Raw genomic sequence first — 17,142 nt, forward strand, 5'->3', positions numbered from 1 at the left:
CTCTCACGCCTGATCCTCCACCAATTGAGCCACAGCTCCACTTCCAGCTTTTTGGTGGTTCATTGGAGATTCACATCTGAGGGGCTTTCCTGCTCTGGGCTGGCTTCGATCCAAGATCCTCAGAGCTCAGCCTTCCAAGATTACAAGCCCCAAAGTTCTCCCAGTGCTGAGCCCCACAGCACCCTGATGTTCCTCCATGATGCTTCTGACATCATCTCCTGCAACTTTTCCTTGTGTGGTAGTTTATTGTCCCCCTTGGCCAGGTGTGCAATGAACAGGTTTCTACCTCAGGGCCACGGAGAGAGTGCTACCCACCAGTGCCATGTCCCTCATAGCCACACGTCAGTGTGACTCCCCAGGGAGCCTTCCCATGCCATACTCTCGAATTAGCCACCTGCAGCCGGGCGCTGGTGGGCTCATTCCTGTCATGCTAGCTACTCGGGAGGGAGAGCTCTGAGCATCATGGTTCGAAACTAGCCCTGGCAGGAAAGTCCATGAGACTCTTATCTCCAACCAACCAGCAAAAAAATCCGAAGTAGAGCTGTGGCTCAAGTAGTAGCGTGCCAGCCTCAAATGATAAAAGCCTAAGGGACAGAGCCTCGGCCCGGAGTTCAAGCTCCAGTACAAGCATGAACAACAAAACCACAAAATAGCCATCTCTGTCCTTTTCTCTTCCCTTTTCTCTTTGTGGGACGCTTTCCAGGGTCTGTCTGTGGCCTGCCTTTACCCATCAGCTGTGAGGATGTGGGACACAACAGCCAAATTTGAATCTGATTCTCTGCTCTACCCATAGCACCTGTCCCACGACTTGGCACACTGACAGGTGCCAAATAAATATTTGCTGAGGGAGAAAATGCGCTCATGAATCTCCGCATCCCTTAGCCCAGCAGTCTTGAGCTGGGGGAAAGCCTGGGACCCAATGGTGACCAAGATTCCCGGCCCTGTCTTCAGGAGACTCTCAGCCAGGAAGGATGGAGAATGGGTAGGACTGGGGCCAGGGAGCAAAAAAGGAGGGGGGAGAGAAACCCAGGAAAATGGGGGTCCAGCAGAGGCTTCTTACACAAGCCAGTGGAGGGGGGAATCAGGGAGGGCTTCCTGGAGGTGGTGGCTGAGCTGAGACTTCTAAGATTAAAGAAGAATGAGCCAGCCTCTGCTCCTGGCCTTGCCTTTCTGTTCCTCTCAGAAAGCTTTCCACGGAAGGATGCCTTAAGTTTTGTAGTCCTGGCCTGTGCCTTGACCTAGACATCAGTCTCCTATCTGCTACTTTTGATTTGAGTCCATTTTTGGCGCTGGGCATAGAACCCAGAGACTCACAAGCTAGCCAAGTGCTCCCCACCCCCAGCCGTCTCCCCATCCCATCCCTGCGATCCTTGGAAATCCCAACCTCTACACACATTTCTCCCTCTTCTAAGCATCTGTCACAGCTGGGACAGCCTTCAGTCTCCTTCCTCTCTTGGAGACCTTGTTACCTACTTACTGACCCCCAAGTCAATCTGAACCCCTCCACCTGTCCCCACCCCACACTGGGGGAAGGGGGACTAGCCCAGCCCCCCACACCCACACAGGTCAGGCCTCTGCTGGGTTAATGATTAACCCGGCTCTATCTAGAATACACACTGGCCAGGCTGGGGGGTGACTCCCCTGTCCTCCCGCCACCCCCCCCCAACCAGCTGCTCTTAAAGGACCAGGTGTCCTCTGCAGCTCTTGTACCCCCCACGGTGGCCTGACCAGGTGTGTGGAGGCCGCCGCCAGCTGTGAGGATTTGGGGGAGGGGGAAGATAAACCAGCACTTGGCGCTGCAGAGCTGGGTGAGGAAAGGAGTAGGACTGGCCCAGGTTGGAGCTGCGGCCAGCATCTCTTGCCCACGCTTATCACCTGCAATATTTAATCAGGGGTGGTTTTTCCCAGCCCTGCCCCACAGCCCAGGCTGGCAGTGCCAGGGGTGGCAAAGCGTCTGAGAGGTGATGGATGAGGGGGGATGGGACCCTTCCTTGCTGAGGGTCCTCCCTCCAGAGATGTGGGGGTGAAGCCTGGGTCCTTAAAACTGTGGGGCTGCAGGTGGGTGGTGTGTGGGCGATGCCTAGGGCAGGAAGTTAGGGGAGTCCAGATACGTGTGTTATGTTGGTCCTGGGGCTTGGACTCAGCCCAGGCGCTGCCCCTGCCCAAGGCTGGTACTCTACCACTTGAGATGCAGCTCCACTTCCAGCTTTTTGCTGGCTAATTGGAGATCAAGGGCCTCAGGGACTTTTCTGATCAGACTGACTTGGAACCTCCATCCTCAGATCGCAAGCCTCCGAGTGGTCGGATTATAGGCGTGTGGCACCGCACCCAGCAAGGCTCTCCAGATTCCGGGTGACTGAACATCTGGTCTGGGGCCACCCTTGGGTCCCAAAGCTCTCTGAACGCTGTGCTGAGACAGAGGACCTTTGGCTCAGCATTCCCCCCCCACCCACCCCCTCCTCTAGGCAAAGTCAGGAGGTCTCAGGGGTGGGGGCTGGGCTTCTGGGGCTACCTTCCTCCCTTTAACTCTTGCTCTGCCAAAGCCTGCCCTGGCCACGCCCCTGTGATGTCAGCAAGCAGGAAGTCCTGGTTAATGATCAGTCGCGGGGACAGGTGTGGGACCCGGCCTTGCACATCAGAGGCAGCCGCGGGGGCTGGGTGCCTTTCATCCGGCTCCTCACACACCAGGTTCCAGGGTGGCCGCCAGCTCCAAGGTTAGGAGGCCAGCCCAGGTTCCCCCAGTGTCTGTGGGGAAGTGGCTGGGTGCTGACACCACCTAGAGCAGACACCCCGTTAGTTCATCTAGGGAGGTAAATGCACTCGGCAGTCCCTCTAGTAGTCTAGCCTCAACTCTCTTAACTGCCCCATTTTCCTTAGGAAATCTTGTGCTGCCTCTTCTCCTTCCCCCTCGTGGGTGCCACACATCATGGGAAGATGATTCAGGGGTTCCCTCAGATAGGGGGCAACCTCTCTGTGGGTTCCCCCCCCCACCTCCTCTCCCGGCCTCAGTCCTGTCACCTGGAAAACCCGCCCACAAGGACAACTTCCGACCCGCTGGACCCCTGGCCTGGGCGAAGGGCGCCACCTGCCGACGCCGAGCGGGCAGCGCGCGCGGCCGGGGACCTGCAGGCCGCGGCCCCGGCCCGCAGAGGGCGCAGCGCCGCACACAACGGAGGAGCCAGGCGCGGCGGGGAGGAGGAAACATCTTTCCGTTTATTGAAGGAAGAGGAGGCAGGAGAGAGGGGAGAGGGCGGTGGAACGCTTTTGCTTCGTTTATAAAGAGCGCGTTTTCGGGAGGCCCCCTTCTCGAGGGGGAGCGGGGCGCCTTCTTCCCCCAACTACAAGCAGCAGCAAAGAAAAGCCAAGCCAAGGAGGGGACAGGGGACACTGCACTGGAGGGGCCCGGGGAACCCCAAGCTTTCTTCCCCCCCCATCCCACCCCACGATGCATCTACTTCAGGGGGGGTGGACCCGTGTGGGTGGAGGGGGGGTATGTACACGGGGGGGGTGGCACTGGGTGTGGGGAATAATTTATCCGCAGCTGTGGCGGGGTTGGGGGGGACACCACGGGGCGGGGGGGGGCAGGTGCGGGGCCCTAGGGGTCCCGTTCTTTCTTGACCTTGATGTCTCCGGCCAGGATGGTGGCGATCTCGCCCTGCATGAAGGCCCAGGGCACCGAGGAGCCCACCAGGGGGCACTTGTCCCCGCTGGGGCAGTACACCTCCCCGGCGGGGCCCTGGGCCTTGATGAACTCTCGCGAGCACGGGAAGCAGAACTTGTGTCCGGGCACCGAGGGGCACTGGACGAAGTGGGTGTCTTCCAGGCGCTCGCGGCACAGGGTGCAGCACAGGGGGGCTCCGGGTGGAGCCCCCGTGCCGCTCCCGCCCCCGCCGCCGGCCTCGGCCCCCGCGGTGGGGCTGACCTCCGCCTCCCCGATGCGCGCCACCAGGCGATGCTGGGGTGCGGGCGGCTGGGCCGTGGAGGAGGCGGCGGGGCTGGCACCTCCGGCGCGCCCGGGGCCTCCGCCCCCACCGGGGTCCTTGGGCGAGTGGCCCAGGGCCTCGGCTACATTCTTCAGGGCGGCGATGGGGGAGGGCACCCCGGGGGTCTCGGCCGAGTAGGGGCCGCCGGGGGCCACCCAGTGCCGTTGCTGCTGCTCCTCCGAGGTCATCTTGCCGGCGCCCTCGCCCTCGGGTTCAGGGGAGGCCTTGCGCCGGCGCGGGGTGGGCGCCAGGTTCCGGGACGGGGCTCGGGGTGGGGGTCCGCACAGGGCGGCCTGGGTGGGCTCTGGGTACTGCTGGGGCAGGGCCTCGGCGGGCGCGGGCTCGCGGAAGCTGCGGACCCCGTCGGTGAGCAGCTCGCCCAACTGGCGCCATTCGCCCGAGCCGTGGCGGCGTTCGTATTCGAGGTACTTGAAGCCGGAGGAGGCCAGGGCCTTGCCCGGTTCCCGCAAAGCGTCGTGAAACATCTGGCGAGCCACGGCCAGGACCCCCGCGTACACGTTGCCCGAGCCACAGGGATACTCGGTGAAAAGCTTCAGCTCGAACTCGTAGCCCGGAGGGCGGGCGGCGGCATCGAAGGCGAACACGCGCCCCACCAGCCCGTGATCCTTCTTGAAGCGGACGTTGAAGGGGGCGCAGGCGGACAGCGCCAGCAGCTGCTCCCGCACGGCCTTGGGGCGCCCGTGCCACTCCTCCGCCCGGCCACGCATGGCCTCGTTCAGTTCCGCCAGACAGTCCGCATTCCTCTGCTGCTTCTCCTTCTCGAAATCGGAGCCGAAAAGTGGCCGAGCAGGGCTCAAGCCGGGTGCCAGCGTCAGGGCCCGGCCTCCCAGGCCCGACACCGCAGCTGCCAGCAAGCCGGGGGGCATCAGGCTGGGCATGGAGCCCAGCAAGGCCCTGCGCGCCCCTTCGGCCACGGCCTCCTCGCGGCCCAGCCCATTGGCCAGGCGGGACCCCAGGGTGTACTCCAGGGCCGGGGAGGGCAGCGGGAGGCGGCCCGACGAGGTGGCCCTGTCATAGCGGTCCGGGCCCGAGACGCCCCCGCTGGTCCCCGAGGGCTGGGCCTGGGCCTGCGGGGGAGGCAGCTGGGGCCCTGGCGCGCCGCTCGCCGCCAGGTCCTTGCCCGTCGGGTGCTTGAGGGCCGGGGGCCCGGGCGATCGGCCCTCGGGGAGCACGTGGCTGCGCTTGAGCTGGCGAGCGGCGTCGATGAGCAGCTCGATGCGATCGGCGCCCTCGAAATTCACGCACCCGCGGCACACGGCCTCGCTGAAGTCCCACACCATGGCCCACGGCATCTTGGGCAGGTCGCACAGGTAGCACCACTGGCGGCGGGACGCCTGCACCGACGCCATGGCCCCCGCGCGCGCCCCGCCGGGCCCCCGCCGCCCGCTCGCGTCCCCGGGGCTGCGCGAGCCGCAGGCCGGCGTCGGGATCGGCCTCGCCGGCGGGCCCAGGCCCGGCCCCCCTTCCCCGCCCCCTGAGCTGCTTTTTTTTTTTTTTCCTTTTTACTCACTCCCGCCTCTGGGGGAGGAAAAGCAAATGCACCGGCAACACGTCGGTAGCACCGCCCGATCCCCGAGGCGCACAGCTCCGGCCGTAGGATGAGGCACGGCCGCCGCCGCCGCCCCGGGCTCCCGCCGCTCCTGCCGCCGCTGCTGCTGCCGCCGCCGCCGTCGCCGCCGCTGCCGTCGCCTCCACCTCTTTCTGCCCCAGAGGCCGCTTCGCAGGGAAAGTTACATAACGCGCGGGCAAAGCCTTCTGGGAAATGTAGTCCCGCCGGGGCCTGTTCTTAAAGGGGACGGCGGGCAGCAGGGGAGGTGGGGGCTCGCGGCCGGCACGGGATGCGAAAGATCGGAGCTACCGCCGACTCACAAATGCACAGGAATTGGGCAGGCTGTCAGTGGCACGGTTTCCGCTCCGATTGGTGGTGCAGCTTTTAGGCCACAGCCAGGCCCTCTCTGAGCCTCAGTTTCCCCGCCCATCGAAGGGGAACCAATTAGGAAGGCGGTATCTCTTGGGGCGGAGCGGAAAGGTCCTGATTGGATGGCTTCAGACCTGGGGACGGGGAAGCGAGCAACTGCGGCTGGCCTGGTAACCCGCATGCCCCCAGTAACGGGACAGGGATAACTTGGCACTTTGTCTCTCCTCAGAATCCTACCTACCGGTTTCTGGGGTCGGCCATCTCCGGAGAAAGAAAACTGAGGATTATCGCACGAAGCCCCCTGCCTCAGTTTCCTCATCTGTCAAAGGAGGGGAGTGACTGAGCTCCCTCTCAACTCCCTCAACTAGGCCGGCGCGCTGCGGTGCTCAAAGGGTTACACGGTCTGCTCTTCGCTCCCTCTCGCATTTCACTACAACTCCCAGAATGCTCTGCGGGGCGGACGAATTGACGCACTTCCGCTGTGTGGAAGGTTAGGGAAGGCCTTCCCGCTTCCCGCCGCCTCCGCGCCCCCCCCCCATTCTGGGGTTCTGTCTGTGTGATCGGAACCCCGTGTTTGATGGACCCTTCCCATCTATTGCGCCCCAATCTTGATGTTAAGGCCAAGAGATGCGGGGAGCACAAGAGCCACATCGCCTTTGCCTAACCTTGAATGCTTACCACCTGGTGGGCCCAGCCAGGCTAAGGGGGTGCGGGGGGGGGGGGCGGTGCGGGGGAGACCCTCAGTTTTCTTCTGCCGGGAGTCAGGAAGGGTTCGAGTTAGGTTTAGGGTAGGGCGATGCGGGTTTCCAGGGTCCAAACCTCATCAGCCCCTTCCTGCTGCAACTGGGCCTGTGTTACTGTTGCGCTCTCAAAACATATTCGGGGTGTTTTGTATCCAATCCTCGTTTTATTCTTAGGCTGTCTACACACATACACACCTTTTCCCACCAACCACCTCAGCCCCGATTTTCTGCTATCCAAACTTGTCTCAAGCCTGTAGAGAGAGAGAGAGAGAGAGAGAGAGAGAGAGAGAGAGAGAGAGAGTGTGTGTGTGTGTGTGTGTGTGTGTGTGTGTGTGTGTGTGTGTGTGTGTGTGTGTGGTTGCCTATTTTTGCCCCATCCTGGGGAATATTATGTTTTCAATCTCGAACAATTTTAGGGGATGTTGGGAATGGAATCCAGACCCAACCTGCATGTACAAGACTTCTCTACCACTGAACCACACACCCTGTCTTTTTTTTTCCCCCTTTGGTATGTCTTGAGACAGGATCTTCTTATAGAGTTTAGGCTGGCTTAAACTCTCGATCCTCTTATAACCTTCAGAATGCTGGGATTACAAATGTGTATGTGTATCACCAGTCCCAGCTACTTTAAAAATAAAAACGAAACCACACACAGGCATACCTGTTATCCTAGCTACTCAGGAGGCTGAGATCTGAGGATCCTGGACAGCAAAGTCCGTGGATTTATTTCCAATTAACCACCAAAAAGCCAGACATAGAGCTATGGCTCAGTGGGTAGAACACTAACCTAGGGTGAAAAAGTTAAAAGGACAGAGCCCAGGCCCTTAGTTCAAGCCAGAATTGAAAGCCTAATACAGGAGGAAAGAGAGAGAGAGAGAGAGAGAGAGAGAGAGAGAGAGAGAGAGAGAGAGAGAGAGAGAGAGAGAGAGAGAGAGAGAGAGAGAGAGAGAGAGAGAGAGAGGGGCACTCCATTGCTCTATCTCTGAAAAGTTCCTTCTTACACTGTAGCAAATATCAGTACTAAAAATTCTGAAGCTGGGCACCAGTGGCTCACACCTATAATCCTAGCTACATAGGAAGCTGAGATCAGAGGATCTTGGATCAAGGCTAGCCCAGGCAGAAAAGTCCTTGTGAGACTCTTATCTCCCATAAACCACTTGAAAACTGGAACCAGCCCTGTGGCTCAAGTGATAGAGTGCTTGAAAACTGGAACCAGCCCTGTGGCTCAAGTGATAGAGTGCTAGCCTTGAGGACAAAGAAGCTCAGGGACAGTGCCCAGGCTGAATTCAAGCCCTACAACCCACAAAAAAAAAAAAAAAAAAAAAAAAGCTAAGCCAGGTGCTGGTAGCTCCCAGCTACACAGGAGGCTGAAATCTGAGGATTGTAGTTCAAAGTCAGCCTAGACAGAAAAGTCCTTCGTGAGACTCTTATCTCCAATGAACCACTCAAAAATTGGAAATGGTACTGTGGCTCAAGTGGTAGAGTGCTATCCTTGAGCACAAAAAGGCTCAGGGACAGTGCTTAGACCTTGAGTTCAAGCTCCAGGACTGGGAAAAAAAAATTCTGGCAAGATTCAAGCTTGATGTCAAACTGTCTGACCTATCACCAGCTATGGGTTTGGCCAGGTCTCCAGACTTTTTTTTTCAGGGTTTGAAATCACGGTCTACACATGTTAAGCAGGCCCTCTAACACTTAAACTACATCCCCATCCCCTTTTGCTTTTATTATTCAGAAATCTTATATATTTTTGCCCAGCTAGCTTGAAATCTTCTCAATCCTCTCCTAATACCTCCCCTGGGTAAGCTGGAATGACAGGCTCAAGACACAGCTCCTAAATTAACAATGACATCTTACTAGTGTTTTGCCCAGTCTAGCTTTGAACTCAGTCCTTCAGAGTAGCTAGGATCACAGGAACAAGCCACTGTGCTCAGCCAAGTCTCTAAACTTTTAAGTCTGGAACTGGAGATGTGGCTCAAGTAGGAGAGTACTGGCTATGAGAGAAAAGGCTAAGGAGGGCTGGGAAGGTGGCTCAGTGGTAGAGCGCTTGCCTCACATGCATGAGGCCCTGGGTTCGATTCCTCAGCACCACATAAACAGAAAAAACCAGAAGTGGTGCCATGACTCAAGTGGTAGAGCGCTAACCTTGAGCTGAAGAGCTGAGAGACAGTGCCCAGGCCCAGCATTCAAGTCCCATGACAAAAAGGAAAAAAAAAAAAGGAAAGAAAGTTAAGGTATTATGTGAAGCATTTAGTTCAATCCCAAGTACCAGCATGCATTTACAATGTTGTTCTTGTTGCTGGGACTTCAGCTTGTTAGGTGTTTCTGGATTGAAATTCAAATATTCAAATCTGCATGTAATAGCACGTGTTGCTGTAGAAGTACCATAGGCTGAGGTGTAGCTAGGTCCAGCGTTTGCTTAATAAGCCTGGGTTCAACACGCTTCTTTACCTCCCATTTGCCAGTCCTGGGGATTGAACTCTGGGCCTGGACACTGTCCCTGAGCTAATCCTTAGCTCAAGGGGAACACTCTACCACTTGACCCTCACAGTCACTTCCAGCTTTTTTGAGTAGTTTATTGGAGATGAGTCTCACAGACTTTCCTGCCTGGGCTGGCTTTGAACTGCAACCCATCTCAGTCTCCTGAATAGCTGGATTACAGCCATGAGCCACTGGCGCCCAGCTTCATGGAATTTTTTCTAGTTCTCAGGCTTGAACTCTGGGCCTGGACACTGTCCCTGAGCGGTTTTTGCTTAAGGCTAGCACTCTACCACTTGGGCCACAGCGCCACTTCCAGCTTTTTCTGTGTATGTGGTACTGAGGAATGGAACCCAGGGCTTCAGGCATGCTAGGCAAGCCCTCAACCACTAAGCCACATTCCCAGCCCTGAGTTGAAAATTTAAACGATGCATTACTTAAAATAATCAGCCCTTCTTGCTAGGCAGTGCTAGGAATCCAGCAGAGACTTTGCTGTACCAAAGTTCCGTTGATGGAGGCCGACATTAAATAAAACATGTGTACCTAAAACCTTTTGTTGAGACTAGATCTCTACCACTTGAACGACAGCACCACTTCCGGTTTTTTTTTTTTTCTGGTGGTTAATTAGAGGTAACTGTCTTATGGACTTTCCTGGCCAGGCTGGCTTTGAACCGTGATCCTCAGATCTCAGCCTCCTGAGTAGCTAGGATTACAATGTGACCCACTGGTGCCCAGCCATAAAATCTTTCTTAAGGAGGCATTTGTTGAGGAACAAGTGTTTGAAAGATAAAGCAACCCAATTATAAAGACCAAAAATTATTAAACATTTTGTGTCCTTACTGGGGTTTAAACTTGGGGCTTGAAAGCTATCCCCTAACTTTTTTCCTGTAGGCCGCTACTTTACCACTCGAACCACAGCTCCACTTCCTGCTTTTTGCTCTTTAATTGGACTTTCCTGCCTGGGATTTTTTTTTTTTTGGTCGGTCGTGGGGCTTGAACTCTGGGCCTGGGCGCTGTCCCTCAGCTCTTCAGCTCAAGGTTAGCACTCTACCGCTTGAGCCACAGCACCACTTCCAGTTTTCTAGCTGTTTATTGGAGAAAAGTGTCTCAAGGAGTTTCCTGCCCAGGCTGGCTTTGAAACTGGATCCTCAGATCTCAGTCTCCTGAGTAGCTAGGATTACAGGCATAAGCCATCAGTGCCCTGCTCTGGGCTGGCTTTGAACCTCAATCCTCCAGATCTCAGCCTTGTGAGTAGCTACAATTACATTCGTGAGCCATCAGCACCAAGCTATTTTCAGTATGCAGATGAGAATAATGGACTTCGGAGGCTCAGAGGTGGCTAGCACACAGCATCTGGTCTGTTGCTATCTGCTTTACTGCCTGGTCTTGCTAGAGTTGTAGAGCTAGAGTCAGTTCCTGCCTTCCCCAAGTTCTGGGGGGACACATGATGAGACACCATGCAATAGAACCACAGGACAGCAGATGGAAATTATCAGGGAGATCCAGAACATTCTCCTGGAGGCAGTTAACACTTTGGTGGTATCTAAAGGATGAAGAGCTGCTGTTTGTTTTCGCTATGTAAGTCAAGCCTAGTCAAGAACCCAGGCCTGCCTTGAACTCTCCACTCTCCTGCCTGAGCATCCTAAATTCTGGGATCATAAGCAAGTGTCACCTAGCCAGGCTAACATTGATGGATAAGGAAAACAAAAGGTTTGAAAACCGACCAATCAGCAGCCTTCACCCCAGGGGGCGTGGCCTGTCCTGGGAACGGGCGTGGCAGCTGTCAGGGCTGGATTCCCAGGCCTGAGTCTCAAGTTCATTGTATGAAAAATAAGTTTATTGATTATCTTGTCACCACTGAGGAGAGGGCTGAGCTTCGAAGGTCAGAGGCAGCAACTGAAGGCAGAGAATGGAACCCGTACCTCCCCAGTCGGAACCCTGCCCTGCCCCACAAGGCTAACATCGCCTGTCTTTCACAACCTGATTTCAACTAGCAGCTCCCACTTCCCCGAAGTCTAGGCTGGGGAGGTGGGGAGGTCCCCACGGGTCAATTCTCTTCAAGTCAAGAACAGGAATTATTAGGGAAAGGGAGGTGTGCAGACCCGATGGGGTCCCCTCCTCACCCCGCAATGGGCGCTATCATAAATAACATAAAATTGATGGCTTTGAAGTCAGGGAGAAGGGAAGCAGCCAGCACTGTACCAGAGAGAAAGGGGCTGGGGGGCCCCCCGGTCAAGGGGCCTCCCCAGAGAATCAGGCACTAACTAGCACAGGGAGTGGGGCGCTCACTCCCTCGGAGCAGGGGGTCGGGGGGTGCAGCTGGGATGCCCCCCCCTCTCGACTGCGCCAAGCTGGGGGGTGGGGTGCAGGCAGAAGCGCAGACGCGTTTTCACGGAGATTTCCATCGGCCCCGCCTTTTGCGCGTGGGGAAACCTTTTCTCCTCTTGTGTGGGGGTGAGTCACGGGGTGGGAGTGGAGCTGGGGGTGGCCGAGGGGCCCCTTCCTCACCCCGAGGGGCGATGATCACCCCCCTGGACGCCACCGCAGGCCCCTCCACAACGGTGGCCACCAGGGACACAGGCTCTGGGGTGACCTCTACTTTGGGGGCGGGTGGGGGTGGAAGAGGCTTGGGAGGTGGGGGTGGGGGTGCCGGCAGTGGGTCAACAGGGGTTCCCGGAAGAAGGGGGAGCAGGGCGCTGAGGGCCTCGCTCAGTTTGGCCAGTCCCTGCCGAAGGGTGCCAGCGAGCTCCCGGATGGCGTTGGCAGTCTCCTGCTGAGCGCGCAGGAAGTCCAGGGAGGGCTCTGGGGCTGAGGGCGTGGGAGGGGGCCGAGCAGGAGGGGGTGGGGGGCTGGGGGAGGAGGGTGCCACCTGGGCCACAGATGGGGGTGGGGGCGGAGGGGCGGAGGGCGGTGGAGACAAGGCCAGGCGGGGCAGCTGGACGGTCTGTAGGGCCGGAGGGGGTGGGGACTCACGCTCCTTGGACCTGGCACAGCCCCCTTCCTGGGCAGGGCAGGAGGGTCGGGCCCAGGGCTCTGGGCTGTTGGAGTCCCTCTTGCTGTGAGCTGGTGTATCTGGATTGAAAGAGAGTGGGAGAGAGAGAGGGAGAGAAAGATGGACTATGTTGTGTGAATACACAATGTCAGATGTGGGGCTTGAACTCAGGGCCTAAGCTTTTGTGCTCAAGGCTAGCACTCTACCAATTTGAGCCCACAGCGCCACTTCTGGTTTTCTGGTGGTCCATTGGAGATAAGACTTTCCTGCCCCGGCTGGCTTTGAACCACAATCTTCAGGTCTCAGTCTCCTGAGTAGCCAGGATTACAGGCCTGAGCCACCTGCACCCAACCACAATGGCTTACTTATTTGGGTTTGTGGGGCTTGAACTCAGGGCTTGAGCACTGTCCTTGAGCTCTTTTGCTCAGGGCTAACACTACCACTTTGAGCAACAGTTCTACTTTCAGTTTTGGAGTGGTTAATTGGAGATAAGAGTGTCTTGGGAATTTTTCTGCCCGGGCTGGCCTTGAAGTGTGATCCTCAGATTTCAGCCTCCTGAGTAGCTAGAATTACAGGTGTGAGCCACCAGCACCTGTTTAATTTTTAACTTTTAAATCATTTTTTATTTAGAATAAGTGATTACATAAATTTCACAGTATTGTGGGATAGTGATAGTTAAAAGTTACAAACACATTTTAACTTCCACAAAGCAAATAATCATCATGGTCTATAAAGTTTTGTTTGGAGGCAAGGTCTTTTTTTTTTTTTTTTTTTTGGTCGGTCGTGGGGCTTGAACTCTGGGCCTGGGCGCTGTCCCTCAGCTCTTCAGCTCAAGGCGAGCACCCTACCACTTGAGCTACAGCTCCACTTCCGGTTTTCTGGTGGCTTATTGGAGATAGGAGTCTCATGGTCTCTCCTGCCCGGGCTGGCTTTGAACCGCGATCCTCAGATCTCAGCTTCCTGAGTAGCTAGGATTACAGGCTTGAGCCACCAGCGCCCGGCTGGAGGTAAGGTCTTATAGTCATAAATCAGCCTCAAATTATAGATCTTCTCCTCTTTGCCTTCTGGGTGGTTAGGATCCCAAGTATATACCACTATACTTGCCCTCACAATACCTTTTATCCCTTTTGTGTTTTTCTCTTCTTTATTGGACCACAGCCCTTTTAAAGCTATACTTGTGTTGGTGGTGTGGTTCAGGTGGTAGAGTGCCAGTCAATGAACAAAACCAAGTATCAGACAGCAAGTGTAAGTCCTGTTCTTGAGCAAAAAATAAAACTAGCTTTGCCAAGTGTAGTGGCTCAAGCCTATAATCCTAGCTACTCAGGAGGCTGAGGTTCTGAGTCTCAAGCCAACTGGGCAGAAAAGTCTGAGAGAGGGCTGGGAAGGTGGCTTAGTGGTAAAGTGCTTGCCTTGCATGCATGAGGCCCTGGGTTCGATTCCTCAGCACCACATAAGCAGAAAAAGTTGGAAGTGGCACTGTGGCTCAAGTGGTAGAGCGCTAGCCTTGAGCTGAAGAGCTGAGGGACAGCACAACAGGCCCCAGAGTTGAGGCCCCACGACCAACAAAAGAAAAAAAAATCTGAGAGACTCTTATGGCCGGTTAGCCACCTAAAAAGCCAGAAGTGGAGTTGTGGCTCAAGTGGTAGAGCACTAACTAGCCTTAAGCACAAAAGCTCAGGGACAGCACCCAGCCCCCGAGTTCAAATCCTAGGACAGTCTCAGTCTCTCCCTCCCTCTCTCCCTCTCCTTCCCTCCCTCCCTCCCTCCCTCTCTCTCTCTCTCTCTCTCTCTCTCTCTCTCTCTCTCTCTCTCACACACACACACACACACACAGAGTAATCCAGAATCAAGGCTAAGCAGAAAGGAATCTCTAGTGAAGCCAGCTCTCCACATTTCCTCAGCTTAAAATATGACCTTGACAAACTTTTTAGTTCTGTCTGAATCTGATTCCTGAGACACTGAAATGGAATATACCTCCCAGCGCTGGTGAGCACTTCCACAAACCACCACCCTGTCAGGACATGCTGTATCAAGCCATTTGCCCACATGAACTCACAACAACCCCCGGAGGGGAGGGCTATTTTTATCTCCCTTTTTACAAATAGATGCTAGATGCTGAAAGTGACTTGACTGACATAACTCACTGTGAAATGACAGCATGGAGGGGCAACATTGTGACTAGTATGGGGCAGCTGCCCACCATCACACCCTATACAACATTGAATACAACCCTGCCTAAGCCCAGGGTCCCAGCTACTGCGTTCCTAGCTAGGCCTCTCTGGGCCTGACAGTTGCTAATTGTGTGTATGGGGGGAGGGGGCGGGGCTTGAATTCACTGCACAGGGTAAAAACCCCTTTCCCCTGGCTTTTTTCTGCCTAAGGCTGATGCTGTACCACAGGAGCCATAGCTCCCCCTTTTGGCTTTTGGGTAGCTGAGTCTTACTTTCTTGCCTGGTCTGGCTTTGAACCAGGATCTCAGAGCTCAGCCTCCTGAATAGCTAGGATTACAGATGTAAGCCACCCACAGCTTGGCCTTCACTGCCTATGTTCAGGGTCCCAGGTATGGCCTCCATCCAGGTAGGCCTCCATAAATGTGAGAATCGCTAATTGTGGGACCTTAGACAAGTTTTGCATTTCCCTGACTGTGTGTGCACAAACTTATACTTGAACTCCATGACTGAGCCCTCGACAGTAGTTGGTTATGAGACTTGAACTCAGGGCCTGGGTGGTGTCCCTGACCTCCTTTCTGCTCAAGGCTAGTGCTCTATCACACTTACAGAACTCATGCGCACACGCTCTCTCTCTCTCTCTCTCTCTCTCTCTCTCTCTCTCTCTCTCTCTGTCTCACACACACACACACACACACACACACACACACCAACAGCTGAGGAGGGAACTCAGCACTGAGCTAAATCCCCAACCCCTTCTTTTCGGTTTTTCTGTGATTAATTCGAGATAAGAGTCTCAGGACTTTCCTGCTGGGCTGGCCTCCACCCAGCGATCCTCAGATCTCAGCCTCCACAGTAGCTAGGATTACGGATCTGTAAGCATACAATGGGGTAACCCGGCCCATCTCCTGGGTTTGCACAGACTCGATCCCTGCACCTTTGAGGGACCAGGGCTGAGGTGAGGTGTGAAAGGAACGCACCTGCCCTGCGATCCTCCCTTCGGTCCTCCAACACACAGCGTGGGGTGGGAGCGGCGGGGGCAGGGAGGTCGTCAGCCCCGGCCCCGGTCACCCCGGGCCCCAGGATGGCGAAGATGGTCTCCTCCTCGGCGGAGAAGGCGTCCTCGGCGGCGGCGGCGGCGGGGCCCCCCGCGCCCTGCGTGGAGTGCGGCACGCGGGCCAGCTTCTCCTTGGTGCGGCGCTTGAAGTCGTTCCAGCGCTTCTGCACCTCCTGGCCCGTGCGCTTCCAGCTGGTGATGCCGTTGATCTTGGCGGCGATGCCGTCCCACACGCGCCGCCGCTCGGCCACGCTCACCCGACGGCTCTGCGCGCCGTACAGCTGCGGGTAGTGGGCGCGCACCTCGCGGATCAGGATCTGGTTCTCCTCGAAGGAGAAGCGGGGCTTGCGCAGCCGGGTGGTCTCCTCCGCGTCCGCGGCCGCCGTCACCGCCGCCGCCGCCGCCGAGGCCATGGCGCCCCCCGACGCCGCCCACCGGCCGCCTGGCGCATGGGGGGCGCCGGCGCTGCGGGCAGAGGGCAGGGCGAACGGCGCTGGCGGGCGGGCGGGGCTCCCGGTCCCCCCGGGGGCTGGTGGGGGCGGGGCAGGGGTAGGGTATGGGGTAGTCCCGGGACCCCCCCCCATCGTGTGCGGGTGGGATGGGGATCCAGGAGATCCAGCAGGGCACGGGCAGGGACGGGGATGAGGTCCACCCCAGGTACTAGCAGGGGCGGAGTTCGGGGTCCCCCCTCCGGCACGGCGTGGCCGGGATTCGGGGGGTCCACCCGGACACTGTCGGGGGGACGTGGTTCTGGGTCCCCCGGGGCCCTGGCGGAGGTGGGGTTCGGGGGGGACGCCCCCCCGGGTCCCCAGGGAAGGGATTCAGTGGCGCCAAATAGCCGCACGGGCCTCTCCAAGCGGAGGGAAACGGGGGTGAGGGAGAATGTGGAGGGAAAGAAGGAAAAGTGGAAAGACAGGGGGTGTCTGCAGAGTTAGAGGAGAACGAGGACGCGGGGAGGGGGCCGGCGAGGGAGGGAGGATGGGGGGGGTGTCCCGGGAGCCGAGGAAACGTGGACACCAGGGGAGAGCATGCCGCACGAAGGGGGGAGGCAGCCCGAGGCGAGGGGCGCCCGGGGTCGGGGACGGTGGGGCGCCGTGCGATCGACGTGAGGAGCCCCGAGAGGGGGGAGACACGGGGGCTCCCAGTGACTGAGCCACGGCAGGGGCCGAGAAATGCTAGGGAGTCGGGTCTGCGGGGAACATGGGGGCGCTGGGATGGCCAGGCATTCCGGGGCGCTCCGGAGATAACGGGGGGGGGGGGGCGGGGAGAGGGCGCGGGAGCCGGGGAGGCCGGCGGAGCCTCTCTCTGGGACTCCGGGAGGAGGGAGGGTCTCGGAGGGTGGGAACCGGGACGGGTCACTCACCGGCGCCGCCGCAGCCCCCGCCTGCCGGTGGGTCAGGGCTCGGGCTTCTGCGGCCTCTTCCCTCCCCCCCCACCCCTCCCGCCGTCTCCCCTGCCCTCCCCTCCCCTCCCGGGGCCCCGCCCCCTCTCCCCCCCGCCGCCCAAGAGCCAAGGCGCATGCGCAGGCGGCGCCAGCCCCGCTCTCGACGCCCTTCCAGCCCGGGTTTCCAGCCCAGTTTGTAACCAGGGCGCAGGCGCGGAACTGCCCTCCTCGGGTTTCCCCCTGCAGGCCGCGGCCGCGCAGCCGCAAACGTAGCGCGGCTCCCGTTTCTCTCCCTTCCCACTCCCCCTCTGCTCCCCCAACACCCGCCCAGCAACCCGACGCCGCAACGGTGCTTGCGCGCGCGGCCGGAGCTTTGCGCATGCGCACCCGCGCTCGCCCGC

At 57.9% G+C, this 17,142-nt stretch overlaps 2 protein-coding genes across 2 annotated transcripts; both read right to left on the reverse strand.

The window, feature by feature from the left end:
* Positions 1–3,192: 3,192 nt before the first annotated feature.
* On the reverse strand, positions 3,193–5,951 carry LOC138814118 (interferon regulatory factor 2-binding protein 1). Its single transcript, XM_070003019.1, has one exon. The coding sequence runs from the start codon at positions 5,351–5,353 to the stop codon at positions 3,596–3,598; it is 1,758 nt and encodes a 585-aa protein (XP_069859120.1). The 5' UTR covers positions 5,354–5,951; the 3' UTR covers positions 3,193–3,595.
* Positions 5,952–10,959: 5,008 nt separating this feature from the next.
* Positions 10,960–16,803, reverse strand: LOC138814124 (myb-related transcription factor, partner of profilin-like). The gene is made up of 3 exons (XM_070003033.1): positions 16,721–16,803; positions 15,281–15,822; positions 10,960–12,212 (listed from the first exon to the last, which is right to left on the reverse strand). The coding sequence occupies exons 2-3, from the start codon at positions 15,768–15,770 to the stop codon at positions 11,530–11,532; spliced, it is 1,173 nt and encodes a 390-aa protein (XP_069859134.1). The 5' UTR covers positions 15,771–15,822; positions 16,721–16,803; the 3' UTR covers positions 10,960–11,529.
* Positions 16,804–17,142: the final 339 nt, after the last annotated feature.

This window comes from Dipodomys merriami, unplaced genomic scaffold, assembly GCF_024711535.1.
Source record: "Dipodomys merriami isolate MVZ:Mamm:240054 unplaced genomic scaffold, mDipMer1.0.p SCAF_106, whole genome shotgun sequence".
Classification (NCBI taxonomy): domain Eukaryota; kingdom Metazoa; phylum Chordata; class Mammalia; order Rodentia; family Heteromyidae; genus Dipodomys; species Dipodomys merriami.

Excerpts from the sequence above, each read along its gene's own strand:
- LOC138814118 (XM_070003019.1), bottom strand. The coding sequence starts at position 5,353 with ATGGCGTCGGTGCAGGCGTCCCGCCGCCAGTGGTGCTACCTGTGCGAC.
- LOC138814124 (XM_070003033.1), bottom strand. The coding sequence starts at position 15,770 with ATGGCCTCGGCGGCGGCGGCGGCGGTGACGGCGGCCGCGGACGCGGAG. Across the intron at positions 12,213-15,280 it reads AAGGGAGGATCGCAGGGCAG|ATACACCAGCTCACAGCAAG; the intron begins GTGCGTTCCTTT and ends CTTTCAATCCAG.